The following is a 12111-nucleotide window of genomic DNA, read 5'->3' as shown; positions in this document are numbered from 1 at the left end:
GACCGCCCTCGCCCGCTTCGACTTCGACCCTCTCTCTCACCGCGCGACACGCACGCTCACACGCTACACGCACTTTCCGCATTGATTCGATTCTCTCACCTTTTGCTCGACTGCCGACTTTCACTCGACTGCACCCAGAGAACCCTCGAGCCACCACCCTGTATCCCAACCTGCAGTCCTCCTTCAGCGTCACAGACCTCAAAAGCTGAAAGTACAACCCAGCACACTCACACTCCTTTCTCTCAACTTTACACTACACCATGGTCTCTATTCTGTCCTTCTTCAACAAAAAGCGCCCAAAGACCGAGGACGCCCCCGGCCGCCCCGTCTCGCCGTCCCGGAAGGCGTCTCAGCGCAAGCCCAAGTCTTCCCCGACCGGCCGGGGACGATCCAGCACCGAGGGCGCCGCCGGCGGAGGCCGGCGCAAGGGAGCGAACGGCATCGCAGCCTCCACCGTCGCGCCGCCGCGGCTCGACATTCCTCTGCCGTTCGAGGCTCGTGCGTCTGAGCTCGAGCACGACTTTGGCCTCGAAGGCGTCGTCAAAAACCCAAAGCTGAACAGCACCGAACGCAAGGCGCTCGACGCCCAGCGATACACCCCGACCGACCTCAAGAGCGCCTGGGAGTGGATCGGGCCCGAACTGGCTGCGCGTGGTGAGTACCTGAGTGTGCGGCGAGTTTAGCCGGACGCTGTGCAAGTTGCTGCGCCCTCTCATGAATCAACGCACTCGACCAGAATGCCAGGCGTGAGACTGTTTAAGTGCATGGTCTCTGTGCCCCCGTGAATCGCGGCGATCACGAGCTGCGTCTTCGGAGAATGACCAGGATGCGCGGGCAATCGGAACGCGGAAGAGAGTGGACGGGCTAGAACATGGGGGCCCGAGCGCTCGCTGATTTCGTCCTGGCTGACACTATCGCAGGTGCCGAGACTACCGGAATCATGCTGCCGCGTCGCTGGAACGCCAACAAGGACCGTCAGCGCCACCTCACGACTCTTTTCGTCCTCGCGCGCCGCCCCGAGCTCGCCGACAAGTTCCCGAGCGTTACCTCGTACGTCCCTAAGACGGACAACGGCGACGACTGGAAGGCGCGTCTGATCGCCTACGCGAGGGATTCGGACCCTGTGGACCTCGCCGAGGTCTTGAAGCTTGTTCTCCGTCGTCTGGCGCCTCAGGAGCGCCCGATCATCGACCCCGACGTCTACGTCAAGTTTGTGCAGAGCGAGCATGCCGCTTCGTACCCGAGACGAGCGTATGCCGACATGCTCCTGCCCAAGCTGTCGGAGGAGACGGGCGAGGTGCTGCACGCCGTTTTCGAGGTGTGCAACTCGATCGCTCTGTACGCCGAGACGAACGCGATGACTGCCGGCCGACTGTGCCACCTGTTCGGGTGGTGGTTACTTGGCGAGAAGCCCGACGGGGTTACGAACTGGAGCGACCTTTACGACGGCTACAAACTCGCCGGTCAGCGGGCCGAGCACTTGTTCTACGCACACCTCCGATGGCAGACGAAGCAGCAGAAGATGCCCCGCCGCCTCGTTCAGCTCATCATCAACTACCCCTTCGGCGAATCCTCGGCGTCTTCCGAGCACCTGCCGCTTCCGCCTGCCTCGACGTTCTCGCGCAAGGTCCTGCATGTCGCCCTTGGCACCGACGCCTCTGTCCCGCGCGGTTCCGACCCGGAACGTGTCGCGAACGAGGCGCTCGTCGCCAAGGCTGACGACGAGGTGACGGCTCCGGAGTGGGAGGTCGTCAGCAAGCCCGACAGCAAGACCGTCACCCTCGACGACATTCTCGCCGAGGGTTCGCGCGCGTTCATTGAGGAGTTCCTTCAGACGAAGAACATTGACATTCTCTCGCCTCCGACTAGCCCCCGCCTTTCTCCCGAGCCTGATCACGCCTCGCGCCGCCGCTCCCAGTCTCACGGCGACATCCCTCGCCTAGGCTCTGCGTCTTCTTCTTCGCCCGGATCGCCTACAAAACTCTCTCCCGGCAACGCCGGCCCGACGGGCTGGTCGGACTTTGAAAAGATGGGATTCAGTGACACCTCTGATAACGTCAAGGGCATCTCGCTCAGTCTCGTTCAGCCCACCGCCTCCACCTCGACGCCCCGTCCCAAGCCCAAGCGTACTGTTACGACATCGACCGAGCCCAAGATCACATACCTCATTGCTGCGGAGGAGATTATTGAGCTCGATGACGCCTTCATCCAGTTTGTGGAGGACGGACAGCTCGATCTGTCTGCCTCGAGCACCTGGCCGCGGTTCGCCTTGCTCCAGCTTAAGAAGCCGACAAACTCGTCGACCGCGGAGGAGCCCATCAACTGGGTCCTTGTCACTGTCCAGAAGCGCATCCCTCGCGTCACCGCTCCTGACGACGACCCTTTCGACATCAACACCACCGCCCTCGACCGCTCAGTTTCGCCCGGCCGTGAAAGCTCCGTCTCGCGTCTCAGCTCCACCTTTGGTCTCAAGGACTTTGCCACCAACTGGCGCAGCAGCGGCATGTTTCACTCAAAGTCGTCTCGCAAGTCGTTTCTTGGCTCAACCAGGTCTTCTCGCGGCGGGGACTCTATCCGCGGCAACGAGTCGATCCGCTCTTCGTCCCACTACGACGGCTCGACGAACAACGTCTCTACTCTCCCGGTCGTGAACGAAGGCGACAAGAATAAGCTGTCGACGAGCTCTGAGGCTCCCACCGAGTACACCATCACCGAGATGGGCGAGATGGTCAAGGTGCCCCTGCCCCGGAGCTCCAGCATCTCGGCCACCAGCAAGGCTGGCGTTGCTGCCGCCGCCGGCGCTGCTACGGTTGCCGGAGCTGGTGTCGCCGGTGGCATCAAGCGCCTGACTCAGGTCCTGGAGGATGAGGAGCCTTCCAAGCTCACGCAGACCGCCGCCTCCGATTGGGTCTACCTTGGCGAGGGCGGCGCCCACGTCGTCTTCCGCTACCAGGGTGAGGAGCCCGAACTCCAAGGCCATGCTATCCGCCTTAAGAAAGTCGAAGCCGCTACCGGTCCTGGAGAGGTTTGGTCGCACACTCTGCTCCCGCAGCTTGTCGACTCTGACCTAATGATCTCTGTAACAACCTCGCGCGTCAACGAGGAGTGGGCCCGCTCGGTGGTCACCCCTAACGAGATGGTCCGCGACTCTGAGCGTCGCACGGACGGCACGCTCGCCGAGCTTGTCGACTACGCCCTCCCCGCTCAGATTATGGAGGACCTGACCGCGCCCATCCAGGGCGAGAAGGTCATTGCCCTCGAGATCAAGCCGAAGTGGGGCTTCCTCCCCTCTGAGACGGATGTCAAGCCGACTGAGGCCGCCGCCATCAAGTCGAAGAACTGCCGCTACTGCTTGCACCAGCACTTCCGTGGCGAGCTCGACGAGGAGGCTGGCTACTGCCCCATTGACCTCTACTCTGACGACGAGACCCGTGTCCGTAAAGCTCTCGCCGGTCTCTGGAACGCCTGGAGCAAGACCGACGGCAAGAAGAACAACCTCCGTGTCAACGTTGACGGCAAGGCTGTTCTCCCCTCCAACGTAAGCTTTTCAGCGCTCACGAAGCTGACATTTCAGGCCGACGCCATTCCCACAAACGGCAAGGACCTCGCGGAGGGCACCTTTGACTTTGTCGCGCCCCTGCTCAAGTCTTCGGGTGTGCTGACGCAGCTCGCGACCCTCCAGTCCACGCTCGATGTTAGCGACATCTCGGATCTGAAGGAGCGCTTCGCCGCCGAGCACCCTGGTGCTGAGCCGTTCACGCCCGACCTCGTCCCTGAGCCTACCGCTGATGAGCTCGAGAGCTTTGTCGCCAAGTACAAGGCTAATCCCGATGGGGCCAACTGGACCCTGCGTGAGCGCGAGATTGCCTACGGTCTCGGTGCCATCTTCAAGGACTGCTCCATTATCGTTCGCTCCGTTCTCGCTCCCGAGGGCGATGGCTGGAAGCTCGACGAGGCCAAGTCCTCCGTCAAGCTGATCGATTTGGACCTGAAGCCCCTCAAGCTCTTGCACTGGGCCGAGCTCGACGACAAGCTCTGGCGCTACTGGGACGAGACCAAGGGTGCTGCCTCGACGTCGTCTGGCCAGTTCCTCGCCGTCGGTGGTGGCAGTGGCATTGTTCGCGACAAGACCTTTGGCCCTGGCGCCTCTGAGCTGCCGCTCGAAACCCCTCCCTCGCCAGCTCGCTCCATCCCTAACGTCGACTCTGCCAACGAGGAGCTCGCGCGCATGACTCAGGATGACAGTAACAGCAACTTCTCCCCGGTCACGCCTTCGGCGGCTGTCATGCCCGCCCCTCTCCAGATGCCTCCTACGCGTAAGGAGCAGCCGGCTGAGGAGCCCGAAGTAGCTCCCGCTGCTGTCGAGCCCGTGGCTGCTCCGGTTGTCGCGGCCGTTGAGCAGCCCGCTGAGCCCAAGGCGGAAGCCAGTGACGCCTTCGCCGACGCCCCCGGCGATGTCGCTCCGGTCGACACCAAGGGCCCGGCTCCTGTTTTCACCCCTGCTCCTGCGCCTCCTGTTGCCAGGAGCTCGTCCAGGGCTGCTTCCACCAAGGCATCCTCTGTCAAGGCTCCTTCCGTGAAGGCTCCTTCCATCATGGAGAAGACTCCTGTCGCTGAGCCTGCCGCCCTGCCTGTCGAGACCAAGACGGAGGAGGCGCCTGTGGCCAAGGCTGAGACCTCCGAGGCTGTCCCCATCGAGAGCCCTGAGAGCGACGCGACGGCCAAGCCTACTGAAACTCCCACCAACGGCAACGCGTCGCCGCCCAAGGTCGCGGAGCCGACCCCTGCTGTCGAGGTCACGGCTCCTGCTGCTGAGGAGAAGGCACCTGTCGCTCCTGCCACGCCGGTCACTCCAACGGCTGCTACCACTCCCGCCAAGCCCAACACGCCCTCCAAGTCCGAGTCGCAGCTGGCTACCCCGACCCAGTCGCCCGCTAAGGTCGCGCGCAAGAAGTCGCCGGTGTTCACGTCGCTCAAGACCAAGATCAGCAGCAAGTTTGACGACAAGGACAAGGCGGCCAAGAAGGCTGCCGCCGCCACTTCCCCGAAGCAGGCTGAGACCAAGAAGGCAATTAGCGTCGACCAGGAGCAGCCCGCCTCTCCCACCCGGATCAACAAGAAGGCTGCTGCTGGTGCCGCCGCCGGCATGGGGACCGTCGCCGCTGGCATTGCTGTTTATGAGAACAAGGCCAAGAAGGTGGCGGAGGAGCTCAAGGCCGAGTCTGAGCGCCGGGCCTCGCGCGAGTTCGTCCGTGACAGGAGCGTTAGTGTCGACCTTGCCAGGAGGAAGAGCCTGTTCGAGGAGCCCGCGCTTGTCTCGTCCACGTCTACGGGTCCCTCTCCTGACACTTCCCTGTCGACCGAGACGGCGCCCGATGAGCCGATCGCCACGCCGGCCGGCGAGACGACCGACCCCGTCATTGCGTCTGCCGAAGACAGTCACGCCGAGCCTGAGCGCCGCGTGAACAAGCCGGCGAGCATTGAGCGCACCTGGGAGAAGGAGACGGAGGAGAAGGAGGACGTTCCCGAGACGCCCAAGGCCAAGGCTATCCCTCCCACTGTCAAGGTGCCTGAGCCCCTCCTCTCGCCCGCCGCCACGGACAACTCGCCCCTGACGCCTGGCGTTGCCGAGATGCCGAGCCCCCCGGCGCTGATCACGCCCGTCGAGGACTCTGACCGCGGCCGCCGCTCCGACGCTCCCTCTCCGACGAGCGCCTCGACCCCGGTCACGATCCCCAGCATTGCGCAGAGCGTCGCCAGCTCGAGCCGGGACATTCCCGTCCCCATTGCCACGATCCCGATGCCGACGACGCCCGAGATTGAGCTCGGCACGTCGCCTCTGCGTGCGAGCCCCCTGCCCAAATCCGAGGACGTGAAGCGGTACAGCCTGACCGAGCTGCCCCCGCTTCCCGACGGAACACCGGGAAGCCGGCGCGTGAGCCGCGTGTCGTTTGACGGCAACGCGTTCGAGACTGCGTCTGTCGTCTCGAGCGTCGACCACCGCGGGTTTGACACGGCGCCCGACACGCCGCAGCTGGACCAGGACGAGTTTGCGGCGCAGCAGCCCCAGTTTGGGCGCGGCGGCATGGCGTCTACGTCGACGTTTGGCGGCACCCACAACAACATGGAGCACCTCTCCGAGGAGATGCGCAGGAAGCGCGTGTCCATGAATGAGAGCGAGGCCATGTCCGAGGCGGCGTGGCTTGGCTCCCCCGTGCACACGACAAAGGTACTGCCCGAGGAGCCCGAGCCTTAAAAACAACACTTTGCTTCTACTTAGTACGACATTCTCTTATTGATATACCCCCCGGGTCCACGCACGACACTTCCTTCTTATATTCCCCTGCACACCGTTACCCTCCCCATCTGCACGCTTTTTCCTCTTCTCTTACTCCCTCTTATTATTATATCCTAATACATAAACAAACATAAGGGTTCTCTCTACACTCGGGATGCCACAACGCTTTTCTACTGCTCGCGATCGGGGCGGCTCGCGCGGCTCCGCTTCTCGTACCGTTTGATCCAGGGATGCTCCAGCACGTCGGACAGCAGCATGCGGTCCTGCGGATTGTACTTGAGGAGGCCGCGGATGAGGTCCGCCGCGTCCTCGCTGACGTGCGGCGGGATCTTGAGGTCCACCTTCCTAATGCGGCGGTACGTCGCCTGCGGGCCACTTAAGTCCTCAAAGGGCGGGGAGCCGACCAAAAACTCGTAAGCAAGCACGCCGAGCGCCCACAGGTCGACCTTGGCATTGTGCTCTTTGCCCTCCACCATCTCGGGGGGCAGGTAATCGAGCGTGCCGCAGAGCGTATGCCTGCGATCGCTGGGGGCATGCACGCTCCACCCGAAATCGGCAATCTTGAGCTCCCCCTTGAGGCCAATGAGGAGGTTCTCGGGCTTGATGTCGCGGTGGATCACATGCTTGCGGTGGAGGTACTGCAGCGCATCGGCCATCTGGGCAATGTACCTTGAGCTCCGCTTCTCATCGAACCGCCCACACTTGGACAGTTGGCGATACAGCTCGCCATGGGCCGCATACTCGAGCACGAGGAAGATGCGCTTGCTGTCGTGGAAGTACCCGTACAGCCGGAGGATGTTGGGATGCCGGAGATTCTGCTGGATCTCAATCTCACGCCGGACCTGTTTCTCCACGCGGCCGGCGACGATTTCGGATTTGTGCAGACACTTGAGCGCGACGATGAAGTGCGGCGCCGCCTTTGTGCGTGCCATGTACACGCGCCCGAATTTGCCCTTGCCCAGCGGCCGGCCGATTTGGAAACTGTGCAGTGACAAATGGACAGAGGACGAGGGCGACGTCGACGACATGGCGAGCAGGGACGCGGCCTCGCCTGTCACTTCGCCCTTTTGCGCGGCGTCGCGCTCCAGCCCGCCGTCATACGTCCCGATCGCGTCGCGCTCCTTCTCTCGCTCCTTCTCCTTGTCACCCTTGTCTCCCTTGGGCTCCTTGTGCTCCTTGTGCTCCTTGCCATCCCGCTCACGCTCTCGCTCGACCCTCCCGTCCTTCGCATAGTTCGACGCCACAGTATGCGAAGGCCGCAGCGGCTTGACGACCTTGATGCTGCCCGTGTTGGCGGTGAACTGTCGCGGCCGAGCGGGCGAGGACGTGACGGATGCAGACCCAGCCTTCTTAGGCGACGGCTTGGGGATGCCGCTCGGCGTAGCAGCAACGCTCGCGCTCGCCATGCTCAGCAAAGCGGCGGACTGGTGCTGCGCCAGACCCGTGTTGGGTGGCCGCACCAGCCCGGGGTTCATGTACTTCTTCATCAGGGGCGGGAGGCGGTTGGCCTTTGCCGAGTTTGGCGATAGGGGCGGCTGCAGCTGGGACGAGGAGGAGAGACTCAGCGAGTCCATCATTTGCGGGAGCTGCGACATGGCGACGGGATGCCGGGCGGCTGGCGGCTGGCTCGTGGGAGGGGGTAAGGGTGGTGGTGGAGGAGGGGGATGGGGATGTGGATGGGAGGGTTGGGGTGTCGACTGCGCTGGGAATTGTCGTCTGTCGTCGTGTACTGGTTGCCGATGGTCGAGAGTTACAGGAAACGTAGGTGCTGCGTTGTTGTTGTTTGGCCCCCGGGATCTGCGAAGTCAGGCGCGGTACGACCCGTTGACTTTGATACTGCATCCACGTCATTGGATGTTATTACGTAACAAACCACCGACGTCAGTGGCAAAACCTTTCATCCAGTTCGGGTGGCGACTGCAAGCATAACACCAGCGTGCATGCTCGCTTCGCTCGCATCGCTCGCCCGCGGTCAAGATGAGTGATGCATTGCTTCTATATCTAGTACTTCTCACGGACGGCCTCCTCTTCGACGGGCAGCGTCTCGCGCCACCTGTCCTGCTCAATCTTCGAGTTGTGGAACACCTCGTGTAACACCTGCGTGACATCGTCGACAAAGACAAACTCGATGCCGTCCTTGACGCTCTTGGGCACATTCTCGTCCACGTCAGACTTGCACGCTATCGGGAGCAGAAGCTTCTTGATACCTGATCGGTGCGCGGCGAGGATCTTCTCCTTCAGCCCGCCGACGGGGAGCACCTTGCCGTTCAGCGTGACCTCGCCCGTCATCGCAATGTCCGGGTCCACTGGTGTCCTGGTGAACAGAGACACGAACGCCGTCAGAATCGCAGTGCCCGCCGACGGCCCCTCCTTGCCGATCGCGCCCTCGGGCATGTGCAGGTGGATGTCGCGGTCGTTCATCGTCAGGTCCGCCTCCGACTTGGTGATGCCGAGCAGGAACGCGTTCGCCTTGACCCACGACAGCGCAATCTGCGCACTTTCCCGAATGACCTCGCCAAGCTTGCCGGTCAGCTGAAGCGCACCCTTACCCGGCATCGACGTGACCTCGATCGGCATGACGCTTCCCGAGCCGTTGCCAAGGTAGCCAAGACCAGTGGAGACACCGATGGGCGGCGTCTTCGAGTACAGCCTGTCCTTGTGGTAGACGGGCGGACCGACGTAGTCCTTCAGGTTCTCCTTGTTGACGCGGATCTGAACGCTGTCCGGAATCTTGAGGGGCTCGCGAACGGCGGTCGTAACGTTGACACGGTCCGGCTCGGTTCCGTGCTCGTCACCAGGCAGGCGCTCGGACGCGGGCTTGACATCCGCCTCCTGTGTCTCAACCGAGTTGGCCGTCTCCTTGGCATCCGGCTCGGGGAGAGCAGTCTCGCCAAGGTCGTCGACAATCTTGAACGCTGCCTTGCGGTAGATCTTGTCAATGTGCTTCTTCAGGTTACGCACTCCCGACTCGCGGCAGTACCACCTGATCAGCGACTCGATCGCCTCGGGGTCAAGCTCAATGTCAACGTCCTTCAAACCGGAAGCCTCCTTGGCCTGCGGCGAGAGGTACTTCTCGGCAATGTTCATCTTCTCGGCGGCGACGTAGCCGTTGACCTCGAGCACCTCCATGCGGTCGAGCAGCGGCGCGGGGATCGTGTCGAGCACGTTGGCCGTGCACACGAATAAGACACGGGACAGATCGACAGGAACGTCCATATAGTGGTCGAGGAACGACTTGTTCTGCTCAGGGTCGAGCATCTCGAGCAGCGCACTGGCCGGGTCACCGTTGTGGCCACGTCCAATCTTGTCGACCTCGTCGATGAGGATGAGCGGGTTCTCGACGGCGACCTTCTTCAGGGCCTGAATGGGTTTTCCGGGCATGGCACCAATGTAGGTACGGCGATGACCCTTGATCTCGGCGACGTCGGTGAGACCTCCGACCGAGAAGCGGAAGAACTGGCGGCCAAGCGCACGGGCGATCGACTTTCCGATGGAAGTCTTACCGACTCCGGGAGGACCTGCGAGGCAGATGATCTTGCCCTCGACCGTGCCACGGAGCTTGCCGACAGCCAGGAACTCGAGAATCCGGTCCTTAACGTCCTTAAGTCCGTAGTGGTCCTCGTCCAGGACCTTGGACGCGTGTGCGATGTTAAAGTTTTCGGGCGAGTGGACACCCCAGGGAATCGCCGTCAGCCAGTCGAGGTAGTTGCGTGTGACGTTGAACTCGCTCGCCGCAGGCTCCAGGTGCATGAGCTTGTTCAGCTCCTCGTCAAAGACCTTCTTGACGCCGTCGGGCATGGCGAGCTTGCCGGCCTTCTCCTTGAAGCGCTCAACGAGCTTGTCCTTGCCGTCGCTCTCCATGCCAAGCTCCTTCTTGATACCCTTGAGCTGCTCCATGAGGTAGTACTCGCGCTGGCGCTTCTGAATCTTGCTCTCGACGTCGCGCGAGATCTTGCTCTGAAGCTGGGCGTTGATGAGCTCCTTCTTGAGGATCAGCAGGGCCTTCTGCAGGCGGTCCTCGAGCGAGAGCGACTCCAAGACGGCCTGGAGATCCTCGACGTCGCCAGTCGACACGGCCGCAGCAAAGTCGGCAAGCTTGTCGGGCTCGTCAAAGACGTTGGCGGCCGAGTTGGACATGGTGAACGAGGCGACTGAGAGTTAGCGTGCGACGTCCTCAGTAACTCACTTTGCTCCCTAAAGATGGGCTGCAGCTGGGCGATCTCCTTGAACACGGCGAGGATCTCGCCCATGATGGCGCGGACAACCTGCGAGTCCTTCTTAAAGGGCTGAAGGTTGAGATTCGAGACGTTGGTGAGCGAAATCTCGGGAAGGAGAGGGTGGAGGAATCCAATCTGAGAGCCGGAAGGCTTCTCAGCCTCCACGGTCTCGGTCTCGTCCTCCTTGGTCTCCTTGGTCTCCTTGGCGTCGGCGAGAGCCTCGCGAGTCTCCTCCACAGACGGAATCTCCTTCTCAAAGCTGGCGACGTCGTCCTCGGACTTTGAGGGCTCGATCGTCTCGGCGGCGGAGGGCTCGTCCTTCTTCTCCTCGGCGGCAGTCTCGGTGGCGGTCTCGGGGGCGACGGCAGGCTCCGGCGCGGGAGGCTGATCGGTCATGGGCGACACAAGCTCATCGATGCGAATGCGGCGGTGGGGGTACAGGACAGCAGTGAGGGTCTCGGGTCGGGGCTCGCCCTCCTCGCCCTCGGCGGGCTGCTGGTGCTTCTGGTCGGCCGACGAGAAGACGCTGGTGATCTGGGCGAAAACTCCGACAGGGTGCACCTGGTCGAGGTCGGTGATGACGTCCGAGTCGGACTCGGAGTCCTTCAGCAGGAAGGCTCCGATGTACGGCTGGCCGTGCGCGATCAGCTCGCGGATAGCCTTGATCACGGGCGGGGAGGTGATGGTGACGGCCTTGTAGAAGCCGGGGAAGAGGGGACGGCGGGTGATGGGGAGGGCGAGGACCTGGGGGTAGCTTTCGGGGATGGAGGGCTTGGCAATCTCCTTGCCCTTGGGACCGGGCGAGGAAGGTCCAGAGGACGATCCGGAAGAGCCGGAGGCGGCGTCCTTCGAGGATGAGTCAGTTGGAGCGGCGGTGGTGGACTTGGCCGTGGACTCGTCCCCGCGTTTCTCCGACTCCTTCACTTCCTCGACGACCTCCTCAACCTCCTTTTTGGCCTCGTCCTCCTTGACCTCCTTGCCTTCCTTGTCGTCCTTGGGCTCCTCCTCGCCTTCCTTCAGCGTGGAGTTGACCCAGCGCTTGTTGTCCTTGGCCCATACCGGAGTCGTGTGCAGGGATCGGGAAACGACGGAGGAGCGCTGGTGGCGAGCAATGTACTCCCTCGCTGTCCTTGAGGGTCCAGCAACCGGAGTGGAGAGGGTGGCGCGCAGCGGGGACGACACCGAGCTGGCGGCGCGCCTGTGGACGGATGTCCGAGCGGCTGTGCGGAAAGGCAACATGGCCTGTCGTGTGTGGGTCGAAATCGATGCTTGTCGTATGAAATGCGAGCGTGTAGAGTACCGGAATGCGAACACAACGATGAGATGAAGTCTAGGCAGTTACAGTCGAGACGAAACCAGGAATAGTTGAATGGAGAAAGGCTGCAATGCTGAGCAAGCGTTGCTCCCATTACGCTCCTTCCTGGGTCCTCCACCTCTGACTCGTCGGTCTCGGTACGGCGCAAGATGCAAGGACCGACCACGGCCGAGCCGAGAACGACTATCACGTGACCACCAAATCTCATATTCAGGAGTGTGGCCGGGATAAGATTACTAACCCATCCAATCAGTTCCGCGACCTGCTAGAAGCTGCTTCCA

The 12111-nt window shown here is 62.3% G+C and overlaps 4 protein-coding genes across 4 annotated transcripts; 1 reads left to right on the top strand and 3 right to left on the bottom strand.

Moving 5' to 3' along the window:
- Window positions 1–260: 260 nt before the first annotated feature.
- On the top strand, window positions 261–6256 carry A1Q1_01257 (uncharacterized protein; the record flags this gene model as incomplete). Its single annotated transcript, XM_014324330.1, has 2 exons — window positions 261–654; window positions 921–6256. 2 exons carry the CDS (start codon window positions 261–263, stop codon window positions 6254–6256), a joined length of 5730 nt encoding a protein of 1909 aa, XP_014179805.1.
- A 212-nt stretch (window positions 6257–6468) lies between these two features.
- On the bottom strand, window positions 6469–7893 carry A1Q1_01256 (serine/threonine-protein kinase 12 (Aurora-B); the record flags this gene model as incomplete). The annotated part of the gene is made up of 1 exon (XM_014324329.1): window positions 6469–7893. One exon carries the CDS (start codon window positions 7891–7893, stop codon window positions 6469–6471), a length of 1425 nt encoding a protein of 474 aa, XP_014179804.1.
- Window positions 7894–8299: 406 nt separating this feature from the next.
- On the bottom strand, window positions 8300–10435 carry A1Q1_01255 (uncharacterized protein; the record flags this gene model as incomplete). Its single annotated transcript, XM_014324328.1, has 1 exon — window positions 8300–10435. The coding sequence occupies one exon, from the start codon at window positions 10433–10435 to the stop codon at window positions 8300–8302; it is 2136 nt and encodes a 711-aa protein (XP_014179803.1).
- Window positions 10436–10480: 45 nt separating this feature from the next.
- Window positions 10481–11754, bottom strand: A1Q1_01254 (Lon domain protease; the record flags this gene model as incomplete). Its single annotated transcript, XM_014324327.1, has 2 exons — window positions 10481–10492; window positions 10561–11754. 2 exons carry the CDS (start codon window positions 11752–11754, stop codon window positions 10481–10483), a joined length of 1206 nt encoding a protein of 401 aa, XP_014179802.1.
- Between the last annotated feature and the right edge of the window lie 357 nt (window positions 11755–12111).

This window comes from Trichosporon asahii, assembly GCF_000293215.1.
Source record: "Trichosporon asahii var. asahii CBS 2479 unplaced genomic scaffold scaffold00050, whole genome shotgun sequence".
Classification (NCBI taxonomy): domain Eukaryota; kingdom Fungi; phylum Basidiomycota; class Tremellomycetes; order Trichosporonales; family Trichosporonaceae; genus Trichosporon; species Trichosporon asahii.
The sequence above is the reverse complement of the archived record's forward strand: the minus strand, read 5'-3'. Positions and strand labels throughout refer to the sequence as shown.